Source organism: Brassica napus, chromosome C3 (genome assembly GCF_020379485.1).
Source record: "Brassica napus cultivar Da-Ae chromosome C3, Da-Ae, whole genome shotgun sequence".
NCBI lineage: Eukaryota > Viridiplantae > Streptophyta > Magnoliopsida > Brassicales > Brassicaceae > Brassica > Brassica napus.
The window spans coordinates 31,404,397-31,420,175 of NC_063446.1; the positions used below are offsets into that span (position 1 = coordinate 31,404,397).

The 15,779-nt window shown below is 41.2% G+C and overlaps 1 protein-coding gene across 1 annotated transcript; it reads right to left on the minus strand.

Annotated features, from left to right (window-relative positions):
- Positions 1–10,670: 10,670 nt before the first annotated feature.
- On the minus strand, positions 10,671–12,163 carry LOC106384413. Its single transcript, XM_013824378.1, has 4 exons — positions 11,807–12,163; positions 11,624–11,677; positions 10,867–11,574; positions 10,671–10,757 (listed from the first exon to the last, which is right to left on the minus strand). The coding sequence occupies exons 1-4, from the start codon at positions 12,161–12,163 to the stop codon at positions 10,671–10,673; spliced, it is 1,206 nt and encodes a 401-aa protein (XP_013679832.1).
- Between the last annotated feature and the right edge of the window lie 3,616 nt (positions 12,164–15,779).

A 15,779-nucleotide genomic window follows, 5' to 3' on the forward strand; every position in this document is an offset into this window, starting at 1 on the left:
GCATCAGCCAATGGACCTCCACTGGCAGGCTACGAAACGAGTACTCCGATTCCTTGCTGGCACAACAACGCACGGGATCCTGCTGCGCCCAGATACTCCCCTGACTCTCCATGCGTATTCTGATGCCGACTGGGCCGGTGACACCAATGACTATGTCTCAACAAATACCTATGTTGTCTATCTTGGAACCAACCCTATCTCCTGGTCGTCCAAGAAGCAGCGCGGTGTCGCACGATCCTCCACTGAAGCTGAGTATAGAGCTGTCGCCAACACAGCATCTGAACTCCGGTGGATCTGCTCGCTCTTCTCTGACCTTGGAATCACCTTGCCTGCAGCACCAGTTGTCTACTGTGACAATGTCGGTGCAACCTACCTCTCCGCTAACCCTGTTTTCCACTCTCGCATGAAACACATTGCACTCAACTATCACTTCATCCGAGACAATGTTCAGTCAGGAGCACTACGTGTTACCCATATCTCTACGAAAGACCAACTTGCTGATGCCCTTACTAAACCCTTAGCTCGGCAACGCTTTGCAGAACTTTCTTCCAAGATTGGAGTCCGTCAACTGCCTCCATCTTGAGGGGGCATGTAAGAGAGATATAGTTAGAGGACCACCTTGTAATTAACTAATTGTGTAATCTCTATATATTGTGTAAATGTTCTCAGTCAATACAATTTACGTAATTACATTGATACTACTACTTCATTTACGTAGCTATCACAGACATATTGTAGCTATTTTTTGGAAAACAACAATGAGAAAGTTAACCCCTTCATTTTTTATCTTTCACAGGTGATGGATGCCCTCATGCATTACATCGCACTTGACAGGAAGAGGAAGCGAATTCACTCCTCTAAGATTACGATCTATGACACCAACTTCCCCGCATTGCTGATGAAACAACTGATATGCCAACAAGAGTTTATATCTCGAAGAGGCAGAGGCGTATCAACGAGGGAATGGCTCACGGGAGTGCTGAGCTGGCAAGTTAGTTGGTTAGTTAACAGATGTAAACGAGTCTCAGTATATAAGGGGCTCGTTAGGTGTTTCTGTTGGTTATGCAGTTAGAATCAGTTGTGGCTTGAGATCTCAGATTGTGGGATTCAAGAATAGGCTTAGACTCTGGGTGTAGAGACTAAGAGAGGGTGGTTGGGAGGTTCTTACTCATAATACATATAAGTTCTTATCAAATTGGTGCGTGAGGAGCGTTCTGGATCGAACTAATCGCGGAATCAGAGATGACGAGAGCGACGACGTTAGAATCGTTATCACAGACGGTGGCGTCGAACTACGCCGAGCAACAAGAATCAACGATGCAGTTACGAGCGTCGATGACGAGATTGGAAGATAAGTTCACCGAGTTATTCAATCTGTTGACGAAGAACTCGGTAGCTCCAACGATTGCAGATCCAAATCAGATTCCGATGACCAGCGCAAATCAGGTACATACGTCGACCTCGGAACCTGACCGTAGTATTAGGATTGAAAAAGTTAGGGTTCCGAACGCGTTAAGTGACTATCGAGAGATGATGAAACGCGTTGAGCTTCCGATTTTCGATGGAGAGGATGCGTATGGCTGGATCGCTGTAGCGGAAAGATTCTTTCGCATGGGTGAATACGATGAGATGACGAAGATGAGATTGGTATCAGTCAGTTTGAAAGGTGATGTTCTGAGCTGGTTTAACAGCGAGATCTTGAGACGACCTTTTGAGACTTGGATTGAATTCAAACAAAGATTGATTGCTCGATTTAGTCGAGTGAAGCTGCGAGATCCTAGTCAACCTTTCTTCGCGGTTCGACAAACTGGATCAGTTTCAGAGTATATTCATCAATTTGAGGATTTGTCTACACAAGCTTCAGGGGTCTCTGATACACAACGGGAAGGGATCTTTATGAATGGTCTTACGGAAGAGATGAGAGAAGTAGTTACAATGTGTAAACCAGTAGACCTTCCTGATATGATTGCAACAGCGTATCAGATGGAAGATAGCTCGTTGTTTAGTGTTATACAGAAGGAGGTGAAACTGAGGAAAGTAAAGGGAGGTGGAGCAGTGAATACGACCTCGAAGTCGTATTCAAGTTATGTCCCTACTAGTAGTTGGAAACAGAAGCAAGCGATGCCATCTACTACAACTACAACTCCAACACAGCAGAATAATGTGAAGCCGGCAGTACGGCTTTCAGAAGAGCAGATTGCTGAAAAAAGGTGACTGGGGCTCTGTTTCAAATGTGATGCAAAGTGGAGTAGACAACATTTGGTGAATGGGGTATGTCCAAATGCTTCCTTACGAGTTTTGACAACATGGAAGGGTATGGAGATGGAGTTGATTGATCAGGAAGATAAGGATGGGGAGACGGAGGAAATCATTTGGGAACCTCAGTTAAAAACTCTTTCTTTGCAATTTTTTTTGGGTAAAGGTTCACCAACAACAACAAAGTTGATAGGGAGTATCAAGAAACGTGTAATGCTGGTAATGTTGGATAGTGGAGCTACACATAACTTCATTTCGCCGAAGGTAGCAGCTCAACTGAAGTTGATTACAGAGGAGGGTAAAGGATTGGAAGTGTTGTTGGGAACAGGAGTTTCCGTGAGTGGAGTGGGAGTTTGTAGAAATGTGCAAATAACTCTCCAAGGTTGGTCTTTCACTACGGACTTCATTGTATTGGAGTTGGGTAATATTGATGTCATTTTGGGGATGTATTGGCTACGAACCCTGGGGAGATGTCAAGTAGATTGGGAGAAACATGAGTATACGTTTAACTATCAAGGGCAACAGGTGACTTTGATTGGGGATCAGTCGTTACCAACAATTGAGAAAACAATGAAGACGATACAACCTGTGTCTGAGGTACCAGCACAACTCAGAGAATTGTTGAATGAGTTTGAGCATGTCTTTAGGGAACCAACAGAGCTTCCTCCAGTACGTGGCAGGGAACACGGCATTATCTTACAGCCAGGTTGTGGTCCTATTTCAGTAAGACCGTATCGATATCCCCAAGTACATAAGGAGATAATGGAGAAGAGTGTTACAGAAATGCTAGCTTCAGGAACAATTCGGCGAAGCCACAGCCCATATTCGAGTCCTGTTTTATTAGTAAAGAAGAAGGACAACAGCTGGAGATTTTGTGTGGATTATAGAATGTTGAATCAAGCTACCATCTCAGATAAGTATCCAATTCCCATGATAGATCAACTATTGGATGAACTTCATGGTGCAAAGTGCTTCTCAAAACTGGATTTGAGATCAGGTTATCATCAAATAAGGATGAAGGAAGAAGATATTGAGAAGACCGCGTTTAGAACACATGAGGGACACTACAAATTCACTGTCATGCCATTTGGATTAATGAATGCTCCGGCTACATTTCAGTCTCTCATGAACGAGTTATTTCAACCATACTTGAGGAAGTTTGTGTTGGTGTTCTTTGATGATATACTGGTGTATAGTTCGTCATTGGAGGAGCATGTGGAGCATCTTAGGGAAGTGTTGAAAGTATTTGAAAAGCACAGGTTGTTTGCTAACAGAAAGAAGTGTGCTTTCGGTCAAGAACAGATTGAGTATTTGGGACATTGCATATCTGCGAAAGGAGTATCAACAGATCCAGAGAAGATAAAATCAGTGGTGAAATGGCCAATTCCACGGACAGTGAAGGATGTTAGGGGATTCTTGGGCTTAACAGGGTACTATCGCAAGTTTGTACAAAGCTATGGGATGTTGGCCAGACCACTGACTGAGTTGCTGAAAAAGGACAAGTTTGAGTGGTTACAAGACGCACTGTTAGCGTTTGAAAAGCTGAAGAAGGCGATGACATCCACTCCAGTTTTAGCGCTTCCTGACTTCTCTAAGGTGTTCATAATTGAGTCAGATGTGTCTGGTTATGGGTTGGGCGCAGTGTTGATGCAAGAGAAGCATCCTATTGCCTATTTCAGCCACGCTTTAACAGAAAAAGAAATGCAGAAACCAATATATGAGCGAGAGTTAATGGCTATTGTGTTGTCGATTCAGAAATGGAGGCATTATTTGTTGGGGCGATGGTTTATAGTAAGAACAGATCAGCAGAGCCTCAAGTACTTACTGGAGCAGCGAGAAGTAACCTTGGACTACCAGAGATGGTTGACGCGTATATTGGGTTACGACTTCGATATTGAGTATAAAGTGGGATCAGAGAATCGGGTGGCGGATGGGTTATCTCGCATTGTTCACTACACTGCCGCAGAAGTATTTCCTCGTTGTTTGTCACTGACGGTACCTTCGTCTTTACAAGTTCAAGATATATATGCAGAGTTTGATCATGATGTGAACTTTCAACAGATCATTGCGAATGTAAGCAGTGGTCAAGCACCTAAAGTGGGGTTTACGTTGGTGCAAGGAAGATTATTCTATAAAGGGCGTCTGTTTTTACCGGGAAATTCGAAGCATATCCCGATGATCTTACGTGAATGCCACGACAGTCTGCTAGGGGGCCATTCAGGAGTTTTAAAAACGTTGCAGAGGATTAAGGCAACATTCTATTGGCCTAAGATGAGGAAGCACGTTCAGGATTACGTAGCTGCATGTGAAATTTGCCAGACACACAAGTATTCGACTCTGGCACCTGCGGGATTGTTGCAACCTATTGATATCCCAAACCAGATATGGGAAGACATCTCTATGGATTTCATAGAGGGTTTACCAGTATCTCGAGGAATGAATGTGATCTTTGTGGTGGTTGATCGATTGAGTAAGTACAGCCATTTCATTTCGTTTAAACATCCGTTCACTGCGGCTGATGTTGCTCAAAAGTTTGTTGACGGGGTGGTAAAACTTCATGGGTTTCCAAGGTCGATTATTTCCGATAGAGATAAGATCTTCCTTAGTTCCTTTTGGAAAGATTATTTCAGAGCTGCGGGTACTACTCTACGTTTCAGTACAGCTTTTCATCCTCAGTCGGACGGTCAAACCGAGGTGCTGAATCGCTGTCTAGAGACTTACCTGCGTTGTTTTGCTTCTGTGCATCCAAAGACGTGGTCCAAGTATTTGGTGTGGGCTGAACTATGGTATAATACTTCTTATCATACGGCGACGCAGTGCACTCCATTTAAGATGGTATATGGTCGTGATCCACCGGCATTGTTACGGTTTGAGGAAGGATCTACGAAGAATTTCGAGCTAGAAGCAATGTTAAGTGACAGAGATATGATGCTGCAGGATGTTAAACAACATCTGTTAAGAGCGCAGGATGTTATGAAGAATAACGCAGATAAGCGAAGGCGTGAATTGGAGTTTGATGTGAGTATGAAGGTTTATTTGAAACTGCGACCTTATCGACAACAATCAGTGAGCAGATGATTGTGTCACAAGCTGTCAGCACGGTTCTATGGACCTTATGAGGTGTTGGAGCGGATAGGTAAAGTTGCGTATCGTCTAAGATTGCCGGAAGGATCGAAAGTGCATCCGGTGTTTCACGTTTCACAGTTGAAACCAGTCATTGGACAGGGTCGGGTAATCACTCCATTACCTGAGACGTTATCGAGGGACGATGAGCTATTGATTGAACCAGACGAGTTGTTGGGTACACGGTACGATGTAGAAGGACATCTAGAGGTGCTCGTTTCTTGGAAGAACTTACCGTCACACGAGAACTCTTGGATGCGTTTGTCTGAGTTGAAACATCAGTTTCCGACTTATTCGCTTGAGGACAAGCTCGTTCTTCAGCCGGGGGGTATTGATATGCCAACAAGAGTTTATATCTCGAAGAGGCAGAGGCGTATCAACGAGGGAATGGCTCACGGGAGTGCTGAGCTGGCAAGTTAGTTGGTTAGTTAACAGATGTAAACGAGTCTCAGTATATAAGGGGCTCGTTAGTTGTTTCTGTTGGTCATGCAGTTAGAATCAGTTGTGGCTTGAGATCTCAGATTGTGGGATTCAAGAATAGGCTTAGACTCTGGGTGTAGAGACTAAGAGAGGGTGGTTGGGAGGTTCTTACTCATAATACATACAAGTTCTTATCAACAACATGCCCGGCTCGTCAACACCGCTGCGAAGGATCGCAGTAGGCTATGAAGCTGTTCTCAAGTACTTCATACCTCCCACCAGCAGCGTAGATGCCTACGAACGAATTTACTTTCCATTTTGCATCGACAAACAGCACTGGATCGGAGTATGTCTTCACTTACCTGACTCGTACAAGTGCTTGACTGCAATTTTGGCTTTCGCACCCAAAGTATGATGAAGAAAGACTTGAACCCAATTACCATTGTCGTCCCTCACATCCTCAACACAGCAACTGGAAACTTAGGCGCCAATCAACGCAAACCCTATCAGATGATAAGGGTGAAGGATGTCCCTCAGAACCACAACTCTACTGACGCAGCCGCTACTACCGTACTGCTCATCCAGGCCAATGCTGCTAGCGACGGTGACGGTTGCAAAGAGATCACACGGGACTTTTTGGCTGCGGGGACTAAACACCTGGCTGTTCTCGTTTATCGCGACGTTACCCCTGTTTAAACATCATCTGCATCTTTTCATTACCTCGTTGTTATTTCTCTTTTTTCCAAACTTGCAATCTCCCCTCGTTTTTTAATCGTCGTACTATCGGTCTGTAATCTGACGTTTGCGTGTTGTGTTTCCATGCTATCTAAAACTATTGTCAAAATTGTTAGTTACTAATGACAATAATCTAACCTGCCAAGTTTTTGTATCCGTTAACAATCAAGGCTAAGACCCCAAACTAAAATATATAGATGCTAATGGCTACTATTATCACTAACAAGTTTTTGTATACAGATAACCCACACATGTTACTGCTAAGAAACAGATTAGCCAACGTACACACATCCTTAAACTTTGGTCAAAAGCGTTAGTTACCAATGACAATAATCTAACTTGCCAAGTTTCTGTATTCGTTAACAATCAAGGCTAAGATTCCAAACTAAAATATGTAGATGCTAATGGCTACTAGTTATTACTAATAACCCACACACGTTACTGCTAAGAAAACGATTAATAGACAACATATACACACACCTACTTGGTTAAACTGTACTTTGCAAATAACGAACTATACTTGAACTGATCTCAGGAGATGATCTCATGACCAAATTAAGCCAAAATTAACACATACTTGTTTGTTAAGAAAGAGTTGACAAATTAACACATGCTTATTTGTTAAGAAAGAATCGAGAAGCTAACTTGCCAAGTATACAGATAACCCACACACGTTACTGCTAAGAAACAGATTAGCAGCCAACGTACACACATCCTTAAACTTTTGTCAAAAGCGTTAGTTACCAATGACAATAATCTAACTTGCCAAGTTTCTGTATTCGTTAACAATCAAGGCTAAGACTCCAAACTAAAATATGTAGATGCTAATGGCTACTAGTTATTACTAAGAACCCACACACGTTACTGCTAAGAAGATGATTAACAGACAACGTATACACATACCTACTAAAACATTAGGTTAAATTGTACTTTGCAAATAACGAACTATACTTGAGCTGATCTCAAGAGATGATCTCATGACCAAATTAAGCCAAAATTAACCCATACTTGTTTGTTAAGAAAGAGTTGGCAAATTAGCACATGCTTATTTGTTAAGAAAGAATCTAGAAGCTAACTTTTCCATAGACGATTTTTGGGTATCGTTATACAACAAATAACATCGAACTCTTCTCCACAAATTCCCTTCTTAAATCACAATTAAGGACTCAACAAATAGCATATTCGACCCAATCACTTGGTCTTTGTCAGGATCAACAGTCAAAAATAAATCAAACAACAAAATAACTTCAACATTATATAACATAGGTTTTTCCATTACATAAGCACTACAAGAAAACAGCGGCATACTGAGGGAAAAAATCTTCGCTATGTCGTCGGAATAACGCTATTCCGACGACATACCGACGAAAAAAGTCCTCGGAAATAACTCCTCGGAAATTCATCTTTCCTCGGAAATCCCTCGGAAATTTCCGACGGAATTCCGAGGAAACCCTATTTCCTCGGAATTTCCGAGGACCACAAGTTCGTCGGAAATTCCTCGGAATATTCCGAGGAAGATGTCGTCGGAATATTCCGAGGGATAAACTTCCTCGGAATATTTCCAAAATTAAAAAAAAAAATTATAAACTTATTTTTTTAATTGAAATTCGAAAATATAAAATTAAAATTGAAATAGAAAACATATTTTAAATACAAGAAATAATAAAATAGTTTTTATAAATAAAAAAATGTTTTATAAATACAAAATTAGTTTTAATAAATATGAAATCATCTTTTTATAAATACAAAATAGTTTTTATAAATACAAAAAATAATAAAATAGTGTTTATAAATCAAAAAATGTTTTATAAATACAAAATTAGTTTTATAAATATAAATATTTTTATAGATATGAAATCATCTTTTTATAAATACAAAATAGTTTTTATAAATAGAAAAAATAATAAAATAGTGTTTATAAATACAAAAAAAAATTTTTATAAATACAAAATTAATTTTAAAATATGAAATCATCTTTAATAAATCCAAAAATCGAATTTATATACAAAGAACGGTTTGTATATTTAAAAATAGTTTTTATAAATACAAAAATAAAAAAATAGTGTTTATAAATCAAAAAAATGTTTTATAAATACAAAATTAGTTTTAATAAATATAAATATTTTTATAAATATGAAATCATCTTTTATAAATCCAAAAATCGAATTTATATACAAAAAACGTTTTGTAAAATCGAATTTATATAGAAAAAACGTTTTGTAAATACAAAAATAATGAACAATTTATAAAAAAAGTTCTAAATCAATTCAACACAACCAAATCACAATTCTAAACCTATTACACAACAAATCACAATCCTACCCAATCACCCTAACAAAAATCTATCAAAAACCTTCTAAAATCATCAAATCTACTTAAAAACCTAACAAATAGGACCTAAGAGAGTGGGATAGGGTCCTTACATGATTTGTAAGGGAATAGAAAGGATTCGCCGGAGAGTTCGTCGCGAGAGAAGGTGGAGAACGCCAGAAGGAGAGAGAGATCGCCGGAGAGGAAGAAGAGAGAAATGGGGAAGAAGATGCGTTTGGAGTTTATAAAACCTTGGGTCCGACGGATATTTTCCGTCGGAATTCCCTCAGTATTTTCAATTTCAATTTTCCCGAAATATTTGGCGGCTTGTTTGCCCGGTTAAATGAAAATATTCCGAGGAAATTCCGACGGCCACTTAAATATCCGTCGGAATTTCCTCGGAATATTTTCATTAATTCGAGGAAAAAGAATATCTTGTGCATGTATTTCTGTTAATTTATATTGTTCCTCGGAATTTCCTCGGAATATTCCGAGGAATACCGAGGAACTAGTGTTTGGGGTTTCAAAACATCAATTTGTTTTGCCGTATTTCATTTCTTATACAATTGTAATGCATACCATTGATGATTCTTTGTATAGATGAGCATAAACCATGAAATAACAAATTTCAAAACGAATAGTAAGTATTCCCTTTACCGTTCATTAAAGTGTATAAGTGTTTCTCTTATGTTGTGGGGATTTCGTTCATACAATCGGAAAAGTGTTTATTATAGGGTAAGGAACAAATTTTTGACTTCATAATGAACGTAAGACACTTAATAAGGGTTATATAGGTGTTATTCAAACCGCAAAAACGTTGTTTTCGGTTTAAAAACCCTATTTCCTCGGAATTTCCTCGAAATATTCCGAGGGAATTCCGAGGAACTAATGTTTGGGGTTTCAAAACGTCAATTTTTTTTTAAAACGGATCGATCGATGGATATATGTCCAAAAACACATCGATCGATCACTAAGATGGACCAAAGCGTAACAATGTGATCGATCGATGAGATTATCCCATCGATCGATCGAGGATATCAAGTGTTCCTCGGAATTTCCTCGGAATATTCCGAGGAAATTCCGAGGAACTAGTGTTTGGGGTTTCAAAATCTCGAATGTTTTTTTATAAACGGATCGATCGATGGATATATGTCCAAAAACGCATCGATCGATCACGAAGATGGACCAAAGCGTAACAATGTGATCGATCGATGGGATTATCCCATCGATCGATCGAGGATATCAAGTGTTCCTCGGAATTTCCTCGGAATATTCCGAGGAAATTCCGAGGAACTAGTGTTTGGGGTTTCAAAATCTCGAATGTTTTTTTATAAACGGATCGATCGATGGATTTATGTCCAAAAACGCATCGATCGATCACTAAGATGGACCAAAGCGTAACAATGTGATCGATCGATGGGTATATGTTCAAAAACGCATCGATCGATCACTAGTTCGTCGGAATTTCCTCGGAATATTCCAACGGATTGATGTTTCCTCGGAATTCCGTCGGTATATTCCGAGTAAATTCCGAGGAAACCCAAATTTTGGGTTTCTTCGGAATTTCCTCAGAAATTCCTCGGAAAATTCCGAAGATTTCATTTTCCGTCGGAATGTCCGTCAGAATACCGTTGTTTTCTTGTAGTGAAGGGGGGCCATTGCCGATACATTATTAAGATCCCAAACTATGTATTACAAACTATAGACGATTCTTGGGACTTTCATGGGGAACTTTAGATATTATACATGAAAATTGGTCGCCCCACATCAGACCTATAAAAAAAGACTTCATTAAAATGACCCCCTTAACAACCTTCAAACACTCTTCATATCGGCATCTTGCAGGTGGCCCGGTTGGGATCCTTCCCACCACACCTCGTAAAGTTCCATTTCTTGCGTCCAATCCCACCACGCTGCATCAGAAAACAATATAGTGTAACTAATCAGATTAATTACTACTCGCAAACGTAACAACTAACACACACATATGTTTGATACCATAAAGCCATGCACGCTACTTGCCTTGAATTCACCCCTACATAATATCCTTGTCTTCTTGGGCCTACCCGGAGGACGCCTTGTGTTTGGAGGTGCGAGGATCAGAGAGGCAAGCGTATCGTCTTCAGGTATTGTTCCCATATCATCTCCAGCGGGGTTAACACTCATTGAGTACCCACCAGCCCAATTGTTCCTTGATAGCTCCTCCCCAACAAGAACATCAACCCTACGTTTAGAGTTGATTGCAGCAGCGACAACATGTCCGAAAGGTATACAGAGCATATCAAGCTCGAGCCAGCTACATGTTTTTGCATCAAGGTCGACACAGAATAAAACTCCTTCTTTCCCACGCACCTCATACTCAGATTTGCTTATATGACGGACCAAATACCCGGTTGAGACATTGAAATTACGGGAGATGAGCTCCTCCGCCTTGAGTGTGACAAGTCCACCATACCTGGCTGATGACTCACGGCGCACAGAAGACCACCTCATAAGCATACCCCTAATGTACTCAACCAGAGCGACAATAGGATGCTCCCTTGCCTCCGAAAGTGCAGCATTGAGTGACTCAGCGACGTTGCTTGTCATGATATTGTAACGAATCCCAGAAGAGTGTGACCTAGGCCAGTGCTCAAACCCGATTCTGACTAGATAATCAGCGCAGTTAATATCAATCATCTTGATCTCGTTAAAAATGCTTGTAGAAGTCACACACACGATAGGCTCGAGCTGCTTTTGACACAAGGTATGCAATGTGCTTCTTCTTGAACATACTGACAATGTTTCTCTGGAGATGAAAGACACAAGAATAGTGTTTCGCCATTGGATACACCTGCAAACAGAGAGGTAGAAATATGTTTAGCAGTTATCTCCCACGTTAAATACTACTGCTGTAGTTGCGGTATCTTAAAATGCGTAACATCCACAACGCCAAATACACCGTATTTGTACACATATTTACCTTGTGAAGGCCAGCATAAATCGAGTTGTGTCTGTCTGAGACGAAAACAAGATCGTACCCATCTGGTACGACAGCAGTTAATTTCTGGAAGAACCAACTCCATGACTGATCATTCTTGCTGTCGACTATGCCAAAAGATATGGGGAAGATCTGGTAGTTTGCATCTTGTGCACTCGCAGTGAGAAGGCAGCCATTGTCTTTCCCCTTTAGGTGTGTCCCATCGACAACAACGACCTTTCTCATGCATCCATAACCCTTAGCAGACGCGCCAAACGCGAGGAATAGATATTTAAAGCGCTTGAGGTCTCCTTCAGCTGGTGTTGTGTCTATGGCAGTGATATATGGTGTTTTTGACATCATTGTGTATATGCTTTCTAACTTGTTTTCGTTGTTTTATCGAGTTAGTCTAGTTTTTTTAGAGTCATTTCAGGTCTGGAGAAGATTGAAGAGCTTAAGGAATATGCATGAAGAAAAGAGCAAGGATTGGAGATTTCTCCTGAAGAACAATCCGCGGAGCAGTCTGACGGTCGATCATACTAGGAACAGCCAGACGATTGTTCTCGATAATTATAAAAATTTCCATATCTTCCAAAGATTTGCCCTAGTTTCCGATTCTCCACTCTGAAGTCTATGAGCGCCTCCATATAAAAGAGACCCCTATCTATCTTATTTCTTTACGCTAGTTTTTGGGAAAAAGACCTAGACCTATTCTTGGATATTGCTATTGTAAGGGAGACAGCTCCTCTTCTTGACAGAGAAGATCATCCTAAACCCCATTGTTTTACCTTTGATTTACATGCAGTATTATTCAGTTATTATGTCCTGTTCATCTTGTGTTATGGCTGAGTAGTCATCTAGCTTGTCTAGGGTTCAAGGGTGTTAAACGCAAGGTTACACATAAATAAGAACTTATCGTTTCTTCGTTCATTCTAGTTCTTAATGCTAGTGCTAACCTGATCACTTATTGCTAGATCTTAGGTCCGGTCACCCACTAACCGTGTAGTAGTCTACCTGATATCGAATTAATGAGCTGAACATCTCTAGCCAGCGAAAGTAGATGCTAGAGTGTTCAGTGAACTTATCGGACTTGATCTCTATAGCTTGCGACCGATCCTTGATCCAAACGACAATTTAGGCGTCAAGGTCGGACCGCAAAGGGAACAGCACCACGACAGTGGGCTGTTTTACTAAGAGTGATCCGTGTTCAAAATCGTGTCTTAACGAACTTGAATAAATGTTTGACTAAGTTTTAACACCCGATGAGAAACCCTAGATCAGCTTATTCTCAATATCGAATCTAAACCTTTTAAAATCTTTTACTTTACTTGCAAGTCACTACTTAATTCAAAACCCATTTTAGTTTTAGCTAAGTTGAAAACGCATAAGAATAAAGTGTAGACTGGTCCTCTGGATTGAATCTCAATTACTACAATTATCATTGTTAACTTGACAGTAGGAAATCTTCAGTTTTAGTGTATCAAGTTTTGGCGCCGTTGTCGGGGAGCAGATATTTTACCTTTGTTTTTCAGTTCTATACTTAGTCTAAAGCACCTAACCTGTTTTTCTCTCTTTGTTACAGCTAATGATCCACGTGCATGACCAGTAGACATACTCGGAGCAACACACAAGGACCATTATTCACACTAAGTAACGAGGAGCTCGCAAGATTAGAAAAACATAACAGACAACAACCGCGGCCTACTAACAACACAATGGTTGATCACGGAAGCCAAGACGATCTCACTGCTGCAATGGCGCTCATGCAACAACAGATGCAGCAGATGCAATAGACAATCAACGCCCAAGAAGCTGCTCGCCAAGCAGCAGCCGACCTCGCTGCTCAGCAAGTCGACCAACAAGGCACCCCCATCGGAGAGTGGAACCTTCCGCATAACATCCCCACCACTCGCTCCGCCATCAATCCGCCTCCCTGCACTAGACAAGCTTGGAGAGACTTGTAACCTATCTAAGTCTAGGGGAGAAAGACGAGAGCAATCAGAGCGATACCTCTGGAGCAGTCGCTTTGAAGGGCGCTAGCACGCCACGCGACGATCCATGGAGCGAACTGAAAGCTCCAAAGATCGAGCTCAAATCACTCCCTACGAGGCTCAGGTACGCGTTGTTCGGGCCAAATTCTACTTATCCTGTTATTGTGAATTCTGAACTGAACAATGTAGAAACAGCTAAACTTCTGTGTGAGCTGAGAAAATACCGTAAGGCGCTAGGTTATTCATTAGCTTACATTCATGGCATTTTACATGATCTTTTCATGCATAGAATACACCTAAAAGATGAATCGATGACTTCTATAGAACATCAGAGGAGGTTAAATCGAAACCTAAAAGATGTTGTAAAGAAAGAGATAATGAAACTTCTAGAGGCTGGTGTGATTTATGCCATCTCTGATAGTAATTGGGTTAGCCATGTTCATGTAGTTCCTAAGAAAGGTGGAATAACTGTAATAACAAATGAGAAAAATGAACTGATCCCTACTCGAACAGTAACTGGACATCGCATGTGCATAGATTTTCGCAAATTGAATGCTGCTACTCGCAAGGATCACTTTCCATTACTTTTCATTGATCTGATGCTTGAACGATTAGCTAGCCACCCATACTATTGCTTTTTAGATGGTTATTCAGGTTTCTTTCAGATCCCTATCCACCCGGATGATCAGGAGAAGACGACGTTCACGTGCCCATACGACACGTTTGCATACAAGAGAATACCATTCGGCTTGTGCAATGCTCCTGCGACCTTTCAATGTTGCATGATGTCTATTTTCACTGACCTGATTGAGGATATAATGGAGGTTTTCATGGACGATTTCAGTGTCTATGGAAGCTCTTTTTCTGTTTGTTTAAAAAACTTGTGCATGGTACTGCAGCACTGCAAGGAGAAGGATCTAGTGCTGAACTGGGAGAAGTGCCACTTCATGGTTAAGGATGGGATTGTCCTCGGGCACAAGATCTCTGAGAAGGGGATCAAGGTCGACAAGGCAAAGATTGAAGTCATGATGAGCCTGCAGCCACCAACATCAGTCAAGGGGATAAGGAGTTTCCTGGGTCACGCGGGTTTTTACAAGATATTCATCAAGGATTTCTCAATGATCGCGAGACTGCTCTGCAAGGATACCAGATTCGAGTTTGACAGCGAATGTTTAACGGCATTCCACACGATCAAAGGAGCCTTGATCAGTGCCCCGGTCGTTCAGCCTCCGGACTGGGATTTACCCTTCGAGATCATGACAGATGCTAGCGATTTTGCGGTAGGAGCAGTGCTGGGACAGAGAAAGGATAAGAAACTGCATGTGATCTACTACGCGAGCAGGACCATGGATGAAGCACAATGCCGATATGCGACAACGGAGAAGGAGCTTCTGGCCATAGTCTACGCCTTCGAGAAATTTAGGTCCTACCTAGTAGGATCTAAGGTGATAGTGCACACAGATCATGCGGCTCTGAAGTACTTGCTGACGAAGAAAGATGCCAAACCGCGCCTGCTCCGATGGATCCTCCTACTCCAGAAATTCGACCTTGAGATCAAAGACAAAAAAAAGGATTGAGAATGGAGTCGCCGACCATTTGTCTAGAATGAAGATCGACGACGAGACTGTTCTTGATGATAGTCCACCTGAAGAACAAGTCTACTCGATTGGTCTGTATGCCGAGAGCAGCCCAGATACTCACGCCACGGACTGTTTCGCTGATTGTTCCGCGGTGAACTTCTCTGATTGTTCTGTGGACTGTTCCGCCAACCAGGAACACTTCGTTGCAACCATAAAAAAAGGTACTCCTACCTACCGTGGTTCGCTAAGATAGCCAATTTCTTAGCAGCAGAAAAAGAACCGGTTGAGTTTACTGGGAATGAGAAGCGAAAATTTCTAAGGGATGCAAGACTCTACTTTTGGGATGAACAGTTCCTGTATCGACACTGCAAGGATGGAGTGTTCCGACGCTGTGTTCCGGAAAGT